This window comes from Narcine bancroftii, chromosome 5 (genome assembly GCF_036971445.1).
Source record: "Narcine bancroftii isolate sNarBan1 chromosome 5, sNarBan1.hap1, whole genome shotgun sequence".
NCBI classification, from domain to species: Eukaryota; Metazoa; Chordata; class Chondrichthyes; order Torpediniformes; family Narcinidae; genus Narcine; species Narcine bancroftii.
The window spans coordinates 70099318-70112646 of NC_091473.1; the positions used below are offsets into that span (position 1 = coordinate 70099318).

Sequence of the window (13329 nt, forward strand, 5' to 3'; positions counted from 1 at the left end):
AATGGGGACGAGTGAAGACCATTCTAACTGCAGAACCAGTACTTTTGACGTTCATTGATGCATCCAGAAGGACAAAAATATCCACAGATGCTTCAAAAGATGGAATAGGTGCCGTCCTACTTCAGGCCTTAGGAGAAGATTGGAGGCCAGTAGCATCTGAATGTCGATATGCACAGATTGAGAAAGAGTGTCTAGGCCAGTCTATGGCCGTGGTTCTCAACCTTTTTCTTTCCACTCACATATCACTTTAAGTATTCCCTATGCCATAGGTGCTCTGTGATTAGTAAGGATTGCTTGAGGTGGTATGTGGGTGGAAAGAAATTTTGAAAACCACTGTTTTGATCGTACCTCATTTACTCGTGATGTGCGCTGCTTCACAACTCCAAAAGAAATGGGCCAATGACAATTTTTCTCAAGCAAAATATTTCAGTGAAAATTGGGTCTAGAGCAGCGATTCTCAACCTTCCCTTCCCACTCAAATATCACCTTAAGCAATCTCTTACTAATTACTGAGCACTGATGGAATAGGGATTACTTAAAGTGTTATTTAAGTGGAAAGAAAAAGGTTGAGAACCACTGGTGTATGGATTCAGGAAATTCCAGTTTTGTGTATTGTCTACCAACATTCGTGGCAGAAGCAGACCACAAGCTATTAATAACAGTAATCAAGAAAAATCTCAGTGAAATATTGCCAAGAATCCAAAGACTGATGATGAAGCTACAAATTTATAACTTTGAATTGGTGTACGCGCCAACTAAACTTATTGTGTTAGCTGATGCGCTGTCCAGGGGAATAATGCAGAGTGAAGCACGCAATGAGAGTTCCACAGAGACAGATGTGAATCTCCATGTGAATCTATTCACTGATTCCTGTATCTCACATGAAATCCGAGCTGATTGCAGCTGAAACAGAAAGGACACAGTTCTGCAGAAGGTCATCAAGAATCTAAGCGTGCTAGAGGTGAATGTCAGCCATACTACAACATCAGAGCTGAATGTTGTTAATGGGCTTCTACTCAGACAGAGCAGAATTGTCATTCCTGAATCACTGTGACAAGAGATGCTGAAAAGGGTGCATGAGGGGCACCTTAGAATTTAAAAATGCAAGAGGGCCAGAACTTTATTGGCCAGGGATAAATGCTGATATTTACAGGATGGCTTCAAGCTGTGAGACCTATTTGAAACATCACACAAAGCAGACAAAGGAACCTATGATAATAAATGATGTACCAGCAGAACTATGGCAGAGAGTTGGGACTGAACTGTTCCACATGGATGGAAAGAATTATTTGCTAGTTAATGATTATCTATCAAACTATTCAGAGATTGTGTGGCTTCCTAGCATGTCTGTTGCTTGTGTGATTCAATATGTTTATTTTTTTTTTAAACTATCTTTGCAAGACATGGAATTCCTGAAATAGTCTACAGTGACAATAGACCATGCTACAGTTGTAGAGAATTCCAGAACTTTGCAGAAGTGTATGATTTCAGACTTCGTCTTCTGTATCCACAGTCAAACAGCAAAGCAGAGAAAGGAGTTTGTATAGTTAAACAGTTGCTCAAGAAAGCACTAGACAGTGGCTCAGATCCATATCTAGCTTTATTAAGTTACAGAGCTTCGCCACTTGAACATGGCATGCCACCCACTGAGCTTCTGATGGGACGTAGACTACACACCATACTTCCCTACTCTACACACCCAAACAAGAACTGAGATGTCAAACAGAAACAAAAGTATCCACAAGGGAGACAAAAGGCAAACTATGATATGTCAGTGAGCTTAGGGCTACTGGCACAACATGACATGAAATTCAGTGATTTCAACACTTGGGACAAAAAAGCTACTGTTCTGGGAGAAGTAAATCCAAGATCCTACACTGACAGAACAGAGGAGGTCAAATATTGAGGAGGAATCAAAGGAGTCTGCTGAAAATGCAGAGGATTAAGCCTGCACAGAAACAGGAAATCCCACCTGTGCTAGACAGTAGTGGACCAACAGAGCCGACACATGTTAAGAAAATCGATACACGTTATCAAAGCATCTGACAGACAATCTCTAAAAGAAAAAGAAATGCACACTTTAAAAAATTGTGCTGCTGATGTTCATGTTACGTTTGTGTTGAACTTTAAATTGAAAAAATACTGCATTAATGTGTCATGTTTGATTAAACATCTAAGAAAAGGGTATGTAGTGCTAGAGTGCTACCACCAGGAGGAGTTGGAGATGGAGTGTGTTGCATCTTGGGTAGACTTAAGACTGATGTTGCCACATGAGTTCTGGCAGGTGCATGTTCTGTCCTTCATCCTGTTTGCTTAGTTAATAAATCTATGTGTTTTAAAAGGAACGCAAGTTTCTTTATTGCAATAGAAGATACATCACAGAATGGACAGTCATTGTTTCAGTTCATGACTCCTTTTGAGACTTGAAAAGGGGTTCTGACCCAAAACACTGACTGCTCATTGCACTGCATGGATGCCTGCCTGACTTGCTGCATCCCTCTGTTTGCCTAAGATTCCAGCATTCATGGTTCTTGTGTTTTTTTTTAAAAAACGGCCATACCTTGCACTAAGAATGCAATAATGAAGGTCCTTTGTATCCATGGTTTCAAAAGCCCTGTTATATGATTATAGCATTGACTGAAGTGATATGTGGACCATTTCTGGTTGCATTAAAAAAATGCTGCCACCTTATAGATTGCCAGCTTTATTGAAGTCAACTCAATTTCACAACTTCCCAATAATCAAAAGTTCACTTAAACCAGTCTATTTGGAGTATGCAATGAAAAATCCCCAAATTCAATTAAAATTTATTCAAATTTACTTAATGTACTTGGACATCCTTTTCAATCATTTCTGGAGAGAATCCGGCTTGGTTTTGGCTGAAACTTTGGATGGTACTTGTAGTGACAAATAATGGCATATACACATTTATATTTTCATTTAAATTTTCAATGTTCCAAAGAAATGCAAGACCATCAATTGGAACCAAGTAGAAAATGAAAACTTAGTTTATTAAGCTTTGGATCCAGTGAATTTATAAGATTTTCATTTGATTGTTGTTTTCATCTTCACCAGATGCTGCTGATGTTACTTGTGCATTTCCAGACTCTTTGCAAAGAGTCCTTGCCATAGACGCTGCAGACAAACTTAACCCACTTTGTCACAGGAAAAGGGAAGTTAAACTAAAAGAAGTGATTTACTTTTGCCTTATTGGCCCAGGACTATTTTCTGCAAGCATTGCACTCAATTTTACTGTTAGTTTATTGATGGTTCATTTCAACAGGATCAAAAAGAGAGAGCTGAAACGTTATCGCAAGCTCCGCAGGGCCATATCATTTAAGTATTCTAAGAGACCGAACATGATTACTCAACAAATCAATACCAAAGTCTTCAAAAATGGAAGTGCTGCAGTAGGAATGGAACTCAACAGATGATTTTGCAAATGAGCTTTTGCTGTGAAAAGATAGTCCATGCTGAGTGTTAAAAAGGCACAAAAGACATTAATTAACAGTCACAGTATTGCCTTAATACCTACACAATCGGAAAACCATCAAAACCAACTGGACTTGCATTTATTATTCTGAAGCTCAATTTTGTAGCATGTTGAATCTTAATGATTTCAGCACATTTATTTGTTTCTAAATAGTACAATGAAATACTGAATCTTTCGCATTTTATGACAGAACATTTTGGAAATGAAATTTGTTAATAGTGTAATCTTATTTTATTACTTTTTGCTTGATAAACTAAAACAGTTAATGTTTTGACTTGGTTTCTCAGCAATATAGACTGAATTAATAATTCATTTTACATGAAGGGAATAACATAAAAAAATTTAACAAATTAACTGACAGTAACAAAAGAAAATATTTGTTTAAATTAAAGAGATTTGGTAAAATGCATTTTTCATGATGAGTCACATTTTCATTCTTTTATAAATTGGGACAAGCTTGACATTCAATTAAAAATTTGAATTGAATTCAAGAAAGGTTATGGTGTTGTTTTGGGCTAGTCTCTTCATCTCATTGAATCTAGCACCAGTTGACAGAAAGAAAGAATCTTATTTTCTTCGAAGAGGTTTGAGTGTCACAACTAATACTATTTCTAGAGCGATGACACGGACTTCAGTTTGATACAAATGAACCAATTCACTCAGAAATGTCAAGGTGAGAGAAATGTCAATATCAGCTAAATAGGAACTTTTTGTAGATTGTGAATACATTAAATTATTATGTGTGAGCATAGAGTTCGATAATACCCATCCTACTGGCACTTCACACAAGACCCAAAGTGCATAAACTAAATATATACTCCATGATGCTTTTTACCCAAATCAAGTCGAGTCTTCAGAGACATGTTGTATTTTATGTTGAAACAGACCATGTAAAAGCAATTCATGAGTTTGTATGCTCTCCCCATGTCTGCATGGGTTTCCTCTAGATGCCCTGGTTTCCTCCCACCCTCCAAACACAGGAAGTTTTATTGGTGTATTTGGGCAATTCAGGCGAGTGGGCCAAAAAAGTTTGTTATGGTGCTGCATCTCTAAATTTAAAAAAAATATTGCCACTAAAGATTGCAGAGAATGAAGAAAACTCCCACTTTGACTAAATGGATTGTGTTACATCCTGTGGTATTGCATTTGGCAAGCCAGAGAATGTATCTCACACTTTCTCCATTGACCTCATATTGCAGTATTTCTTACCCCCTCCCCCACTTCTACTTCTCCCTTCTGCTTGGATCCCAGCCACCACAAACCTAAACTCCTGAGGTTGTTCCTTCCACCAATTTATCTTCATTCCCAATGATCACTGACAGAGTGTTAGGAATCCATGCCAAACCCCACCACCCCACGTTTCCCTTGAGCTCTCTCATTTTCTTCTATTTATTTGACCCAAACTATTGCTTTCAAAATTTGAATTTACTTTCAGAATAAAAAAATAGAAAAGGGTAAAAACAAAAACACTGTGGAGTGATCTTCAGCTTGCATGTTAAGTGGATGCAAAGTTGGTGGAGTGGCCATAGACCCAATCTTTCCCATGCAGTGCAAGAGCCTTTCAAAGGATCTGAGCTTAATAAAGTGAATCCATATGTATGGAAAATGAATTCATGGTTGGTTTAGAATGTGATCACAGGGGGTGAATGAGAAGTGATTCAAAGGGGCCAACACAGTGATGTAGTTTTAGAAACTACCTGAAGGGAAAATCTTATTCATAGTGTGAAGAGCCGCATCGGTCCACAAACCTGGTTGGACTATATTCTGCCTGCCACAAAAACCTAGCTATTGGATCCAGACACAAAGATGCTCCTGGCTCACAAACCTCAGACTGACGTTGAAACTTGGAGTGCAATATGATGGTCTACTCAAGCAACAGGTAGATGTAGTCATACCACAGAAACATAACTGGTGGCCAATGTATCTGATCCAAGGCTACATCCTACCCCACTGGCAGGGCTGACCCACCACAGATGGTGCCACACTGGTTTTAAGTCAGAAAGCCAAACACAATCTGCTGGAGGAACTCAGTTGAGCATCATTAGTGGGAGAAAAAGAATGATCTGCTTTTAGAACTGAAGCTCTTCTGGCTCTGGGAATCCTCAACATTAAACTACAGATTGTGAGATTTCATGCCTTCAAGTCAAACATAAGCAAGGAAATCTCCTCTTGATTACAACTTGCTATCCTTATGAAGGAATCAGCGCTCCTTTATGAATACCATTTTGCTGAGGCACTAAGTAGCATAAGTAAAGATGGGAACTGCAAAGCTCATGATCAAGAGCAATTCAGCCACACCATCACTGACAGAGCTAGGACTCAGCAACAACAAAAGGATTCTACGAACTCCCACCTACCCATTGCAGATGCATTTACCCATGTTAGTATGGATAGGTGTGATCATCTTGTAAAGTCCCTTTACTGTACTGTGCTAAATGGGATAGGTTCAGAAAAAAACTGGGCATCCACAAAGCATGGTGATCCATCAGCAGAATTATAATCTATGACGTCTTTTTCTATATCATCACGTACTGTGTTAATTTATACCATTGTACTTGGTATATCTGATGTACTTACAGCATGCAAGAATTTTAGTGCACCTATATATTGTACTGACGTCTCAGGCAATATACTCTTGTACTCATAGCCTCACTGTAGATATATCAAACCAAGGGACTAACCCTGAATAATTGCCCGTGGAAGAACCGTCAGGAGCAGTGCCTGGTATATGTAAAAATTAGCTGACAATTTGATGAAGGTGTAGAACAGGTCTACATGCATGCCTAATGGTGAAAGTGAAGTACACTTGACAAGAATTGAAACAAAAAAAAAAGGAAAGGTCATAGACTTGAATATTTTGCTTCCTTTTTCCTTCAGAATTTGGATCCATCTGAACAGTTCATGGTTAGCTTAACAGTTAGTAAAACATTATTACAGCGCTTGTAACCAAGGTTTGAATCTAGTGCTGTCTGAAAGGAATTTCTACATTCTCCCCGTGACCAGAGTGGGTTTCCTCTGGGTGCTCCATTTTCCTTCAATGCTCCAAAATGTATGGGGGTTGTAATTGGGTGACACGGGTGCATGGGCCGAAAGGGACAGTTACTGTGCTGTTTATCAAAATTTAAATTTAATTTCCAGCATTTATTTGGTCTTCCCCCCCCACCACCACCACCTGCCCTCTTAAGGTTCACAATGTCCTCAGTATTTACTTAAAGAATCTACAGGGGTAAATGATCTCATAACCAAAGGATCAAAGCCCAGAAGATATGGTTGTACATTACTACAACCAGGATGTTGCCTGCACCCATAGGCTTTTTAGTACCCAGTGTTATTAGATGTTGCTTTGTGATGACACATGTATGGAGGTGAGTCACTGTTGTGTGTGGAGAAAGCATGGCCCCCCTGCCTATTGCTGATAGTCATGTAGCCTCCCCGTTTGAAACTCATTCAAAAGTCACATCACGTGTCAGTACATGTAGTTTTGGTTTCATTCAAAGTTACGAAGTTGTAGACAAAGTTACAGTTTGCAGGTCAGTTAAGATTGGGTTCTGGCCACTGGTCAGTGCACATCTTGCCGTTGGCTGGTTCAAATCACCCAACATCCTTATTTAGCACCAGCACAGAAGACCTTTTCTCTCTCTGCCTTGTGGTGCTATCCCCATTCATTGCTCCATGCCAGGTCGCTACAGTAGACATCGCTTGGAAGAGTCGTAGGAAAGGTGCACACTGCACTGAAGCTGAGCCGTGGTATTGGCTATAGCTCAAATTGCTATAGATCAATAGTAGCCACCACTCTCAACTGATCAGGGATCCAAGGGAGTGTGAATATGCCTGTGGGTACAGTGGTACCAGATCCACTTCTCAACTGATCAGGGGTCTAAGAGCATGCATATTACCCCATGTGGGTAATGTGGTACCAGATTCGCCTCCCCTTATTCAGGGGTCCGGGACGATGTGTATAACCCCTGTCATACTGTGCAAATGTCTGCATTGCCTGTGTGAATAATTGTGTATTGTTTAACATTCTCCTGTTTGTTTCTGTCACAAATTTTCCCACATTCATTATTAATTGTGCTCATGTTTTATTCCCATTACAATGTTTTTCCCCACACTCTTATTAATTGTGCACATACGTTCCCACGCTCTTATTAATTGTTGTGTTAATAAAGTTATGTTTGATTGCAAACCCTTGTGTCCAGACTCCTCTCACTTTGAACCCACCAAACCTGACACTTTCTCAACATTTGGCACTGCAAGCAGGGTTCAAGGAGTTACAACTGGACACACATGGAGTTTTAACCATGTTGGAGTGGTAGACCGGTTTAACTGTGCAGGAGATTGCATTGCTTACTGTGTGCATGGATGTCCTGTTGGGTGCATGGTTTATTGTGTATCTGCTCAATAACAAGGGTAGCAGCAAGTGACCCACAAATATGAAAGGGATCCTGGGTTGGAGTACAAAATTCCCTGATGGACTGAGGACTGTCAGGGATTCAGTCATTTGGTGTGTGGCTGTCAAGTCATGCCAGTCGACTGTCACAATGCATTGGACACCCCCATGAGCAGAAGATAGGGCACCAAATGGTCTCCCAACTGGAGAACTCAGGTTTCCCCAAGGCTGGGAGGAGTCAGGGGCAGCCCTATTGTAACTGATATCCCTACTCAGGCATCAGTGGGATATCATATCCAAGCTAAGTCACCAGAAAGATAGGTAAATAGAATCCCTGCAAGATGAGCATTGGAAATGGAAATTTAAGTGTTGAGATCTTAGAGATGCATGTTTGGAACTGCAAGAGGCAGTTCTGCCTGCCTAAGGGCGTGACCTGGAAAGAGAGGGAGATTGAATCCCTACAACATGAATGTTGGGAACTGTAAGAGGCACTGTGGGTTTCCCAAGGGAACGTGACCAATTTAGATTTTAAAAATCAGGGAGGAAATTTCCCCACTGATCAAAACACAGCAGCTTCAAGCTCTTTGGTCTGGCCCATGGTATGACTCAGGAAAGGTCCGAGCCATTGTACAGCAGGGGGAGGGGATCGACACATGTTGGGGGGGGTGTGCCTGAGTCTTTACTAGCCCGACCTGTGACCACACAATCCCATGTCCGCCACAAGGGCACCTGCCAACCCTCCAAAATGGGGAGGTAGCCCCTATTGACCAGTAAGGGGAGGGGATCAACACATGGTGGGGTTATATGCCTGAGCCTTTAGCCCAACCAGTGACCACATGGTCCCAAATCTGCCATGAGCACACACCCTGCCAACCCTCCAAAATGGGAAGGAAGCTGAAAATGGGGGGACCTCGAATGGTCATTTTAAAACAATGGAGCCCCAGCACTACTCTGGTAAGGGGCTAACCGGACAAGGGGACCAATACCACCAACAGCCAGGCTATGCCACTGTTTCAGTTGGGAGATGAAAGGCTCCCAGTTCCCTTGGGATGTGAGCACCTTGGACAGTCTGTTTGACCAGCAGATGATTGACAAACATTACGGGTGCCACCAGAAGGGGTCGATATTGGCACCAGCCTATGGGAATGGGTGGTTCCTCTGGTCTGAGCCAGGTTCTCTGCCCTTCTAGAATGGAACTGACATAACTGGCCTCAGTAGCACACTACTGGCATTGGGACATGGATGGTTAGGGAGTGGGCACTGATCATGGGTACCTACGGGGGCACCCACAAGCACCACCTCCCAGGGAGCACAAAGGTGACTAGAGGCTTGGTGGGCTATTTGGTCACCTCCACACACCCTGACCTTAGAGGGGTGGTCTTGCCTCTTGTAGGACTGGGAGGGCAGTCTGTGAGGCCATTGTCCTCCTGGAAGGATTGGATGGCATGGAGCAGAGAGACAAAGACACGCTCTCTAGAGAGAGCATTACAGGGGTGGGGTGGAGGGGGTGGTTAGAGAAGCCCCTTGGGGGTGGAACTTCCATATACTGCCTACTCTGACCTGGACCAGCCTCCTTTTTGCACTTCCCTGACTGGTGATGGCCCCTGACTAATCTATCTTGTGAGCTCTCTTTCCACCCCCCCCCCACAGGAGAAGACTACTCTTCAAGCTGTTCCTCCTCGATCTGAGGGTCCACCAACAGACTGCTGCACTTGAATCACTAATTTCAGCTGCTAGCTCCACTGAGGGCTGTGGCCACTGCACCAGCTTCTTAAGTAGCAGCACTGGACATTTGATTGCACTTATTATGCGGACTTTGTGTTGGACCTTTTGGTTTTCAGTCACCTTGAGCTGTAGTAATGACATTGAATGGATGTGGTGTTCTTTGTGTTTCACTTGGCAGTGGCAGCATCACCCCCTGCCCCCATTAACAGAAACAAAACACATGGCTTGGGGATTTCAGGAACCTTCATTTAAAAACACTGATTTGGCCAACTCTCTCTTGACTATTGTTGCAGGGATCCAACACAGGCACTTGTGGCATCCGTTTAAAGAGAGCATGAACAGGGATGGCATCTTGGTGCCGGACAACAGCCCAGGGATGCTGGGTGCCCTGGGTATATCCTGGACACACATCTGCCGGTCTAACCCCTGCCTCACCATGGGATAGCAAAGCAGTGACCATCTGGGCTATGCTTCAGGACCGCCCAAGTATGGGGCTGGGGCACGAGATGCGCAAGCCAAGTGAGGGATTTGGCACTGCATGGATGACTGCCTGCTGGCAGATATTGGTGGTAAGGGTACTCACATTTGCCACCCAAGCCGGAGAAGCCAGGCATATGTCAGTGCCAAATTCCTTTTTCTGCCCTCCCCTCTGACACTGGGGAGTAGCTCCCACAGCACCCTGCTCCATCAGTAACACTGTAATCCTGCCATTGGATTTGATTATGTGCCTTGTCCAGCATATATTGATATTGTTCTTTAAACACTTTTTCGTTATAATACGTACGTAGCATCATAGTGATTCCAGAGTGATGTGGCTTCCGAGTGGTGGAATGTTGTGTGGTGAGGAGCCGTGCCCTCCCTGCCTATTGCTAGTGGTCAAGTGGCCTCTCCGTCTGAAACTAATTCAGAAGTCATATTACCTGTCAGTGCAAGGTGTACTTTTTGTTTCACTCAAAGTTACAAAGGTGTAAACAAAGTTACAGTTTGCAGGTGGAGTATCAGTTAAAATTGGGCTCCAGCCACTGGTCAGTGCACCTTGCCATTGGCTGGTTCAAATCACCTAGCATCCTTATTTAAAACCAGAGGACACTAGCTCGCTCTGCCTTGTGGTGCTAGCCCCAGACACCGCTCCAAGATTAGCTCAAATTGCTATAGATCAATACTGGCAGTAGAGTTGCTGCTCTCAACTGAACAGAGGTCCGAGAGCACGAGTACACCCGTGGGTACAATGGTACCAGATCCACCTCTTCTCATTCAGGGTCCAGGAGCGTGTGTATAATCCCCTGCTTATAGTGTGCAAATGCCTGCATCGCCTGTCTGAATTAATAATTGCGTACTGTTTACCATTTTCTCCTGTCATGAATTTTCCCATGCTCTTTAATAACGTGCACATGTTTTTTTAATCCCATTATGATTTTTCCCAGGCTCCCTTATTAATTGTTGTGTTAGTAAAGTTAGATTTGATTACAAACCCTTGTGTCTACTCATCTCTCTTTGAGCCCACCAAACCTAACACTTTCTCAAAAAAAGTCACTCAAAAACTAGTACAGTGGGAATCATTCATTTCAAATCAAATAACTTCTTAACTCTTCTGATACCAGATGGTTGCAAATATTTCATGCTCAACCATCAAACTCATATTCAGGGGGCTTGCATTGTTGAGGGTGGGAACATTCTTGAGACCTTCTTTTCTGTTTAGCTGTTTAATTGTCTGCTATCATTCATGCCCAGATGTGACAGGATTGTGGAGCATTGAGCTTATCTACTGACTGCAGGATCACTCAACCCTGTCCATTTTGTAATCAAGATACTGAAGAAATAGAATCACAGCCAGAATGTTCCAGTACCAGAATGTTCCAGTACAGTTACAAAAATGACATCTACCCAACAACATGAAAGATTGTTCAGATATATGCTAGCCGCAATGATGAGAAAAATGTCAGCCAATAATGCTTTTGATGGTGTGACTTGCTCCATGCCTTCCTGACTAATGATGGGCATTTTGGACTTGAGAGAACCACAAGGCTCCAGATATCATCAAAGCCTTATTCAAACAAAGGTAAAAGGGAGGTGCATTCTAAAGTAGATGTGGGATTGACTCTGACATCAAGACAGCATCTGACCAAGTATGAAAGAAACATATAACATTATGAAAGAAATAGGTAATATAGAGGCAGGAAAGTGGTTGGAACTGGTAAGCGAGACTAGAACTGGATAATTAAGCCTCAATTTGAGTAGATTTAGGACAGAAATTAGTGAATCTGTGGCATTCTCTCTGATATGAAGCAGTAGAGGCCACCAAATTAAATACATTTAAGACAATAGGGGAATTAAGGATTGTGGGGAAAAGGTATGTTAGTGAAGTGGAGTCCATAGCCAGATCTGCCACGATTTTATTGAATGGTGGTGCAGGTTCGACAGGACAGATGGCCTATACCTTATACTATTTTTATGTTCTCATGATACACATTCCCCATGAAAGTCATGGGCTTCAAGGAGTCATCAATCCACTCTCAGAACAGAACAGCTAAAGTTCCTCAAAGTGGTGTCCCAGGCACAGATGCTTCGAAGTCTGTAATTCCATCACAGGCAAAAATCTGGGCATTTATTGATGATTGCACAATATTTGGTTACATCAAAACTCCTCAGAAAACAAAGCAGTTTATATCTGCACGTACCAGGGCAATATTCAGTCATTGGGTGATAAGTTGCCAACATGACAAGCAATATTTACTGCTACCTAAAAATAAGTGCAGGAGTTGGTCACATGAACTCTCAGTACTGGCCTTCCATTCAATGATGGCTCATCTGTTTCAAGTCTCATCTCCTCTTCCATGCCAAATACCCAAAGCCTTGAATTTCCCCAATCTTTCAAAATATTATCTATCTCCTCTTTACACACCTCCAATGATCTTCCTCCATTATCCTTCAGGCTAGGGAATTCTGAAGATTCACAAGTTCCAGGGGACATCCATTTGTAATGGCAGACAGACAAATTAATTATTAGTGACATTCATGAGCATTACCAGGTCTCCCACCACCGACAACTGCATTGCACCATTAGCTGTAAACTCAAATTAAGCCAGCTGTATAAACACTATGGCCACAGGAGATCAGTGTAGATACTCCCCTCTTCTGACAAATTCAAATCCTTCCCACCTTTCATGTTTCAAGAACCTCATAGAAATACAGCAGCAGCCATCTTAAACACTCATTCCTCTACCACCACCAGGACTGGGAAGTATGCAAATGACAAAATGTACTGCCATAACTCACCAAGGCTTCTCAGGCACCACTTCCCAAGCCAGTAACATCCATCACTGCAGAAATCAAAGACAAAAGTATATTTAAAAATCCATTACTGTCAGGTTCATTTTAAAGTTACACACCAGACTAATTTAAAACACATCAGCTTTGCTGCTGGGGTTAAATCCTGAAACTGACCAATCAACATGGTGGGACTATATAGTTCAAGGCCATAGTTAAATTTCATTGCTTCATGGACATCAAAGAATGCATAATAAATGCTGACCTTACTAGCCATACCTACATCCAATAAATGGATCAAAAATAAATTGTAGTGGGTGTAGAATATATAGAAACAATGCAGTACAGAGCAGTGGGATGTTTGCTCTTTGTAGACCCTTTAATATTACATTTGGCTGGCCTTGGGTGCCAATGAACCAGGTCAAATTCTAATTTGCTTGTTACCCTTAATTCA

At 42.0% G+C, this 13329-nt stretch overlaps 2 protein-coding genes across 9 annotated transcripts in view; one reads left to right on the forward strand and one right to left on the reverse strand.

Moving 5' to 3' along the window:
- The window catches only part of LOC138763509 (leucine-rich repeat-containing protein 55-like), a 38616-nt gene extending 30945 nt beyond the window's left edge, over nt 1-7671 (forward strand). For 4 of the 5 annotated variants that reach the window (XM_069937790.1, XM_069937792.1, XM_069937791.1 and 1 more), the window contains one exon: nt 3076-7671. In XM_069937790.1, coding sequence (XP_069793891.1) covers nt 3076-3434 — 359 coding nt within the window. In that variant the 3' untranslated portion in view covers nt 3435-7671. The remainder of the gene's footprint in view (nt 1-3075) is intronic. The other variant, XR_011357620.1, reaches the window with a different exon arrangement.
- The window catches only part of LOC138763507 (coiled-coil domain-containing protein 190), a 145090-nt gene that overhangs the window by 87835 nt on the left and 43926 nt on the right, over nt 1-13329 (reverse strand). For 2 of the 4 annotated variants that reach the window (XM_069937777.1, XM_069937774.1), the window contains one exon: nt 12885-12928. The exons of the other annotated variants lie outside the window; for them this stretch is intronic. The gene's annotated coding sequence lies outside the window, so the exon portion shown is untranslated. The remainder of the gene's footprint in view (nt 1-12884; nt 12929-13329) is intronic. 4 annotated transcript variants of the gene reach the window in all.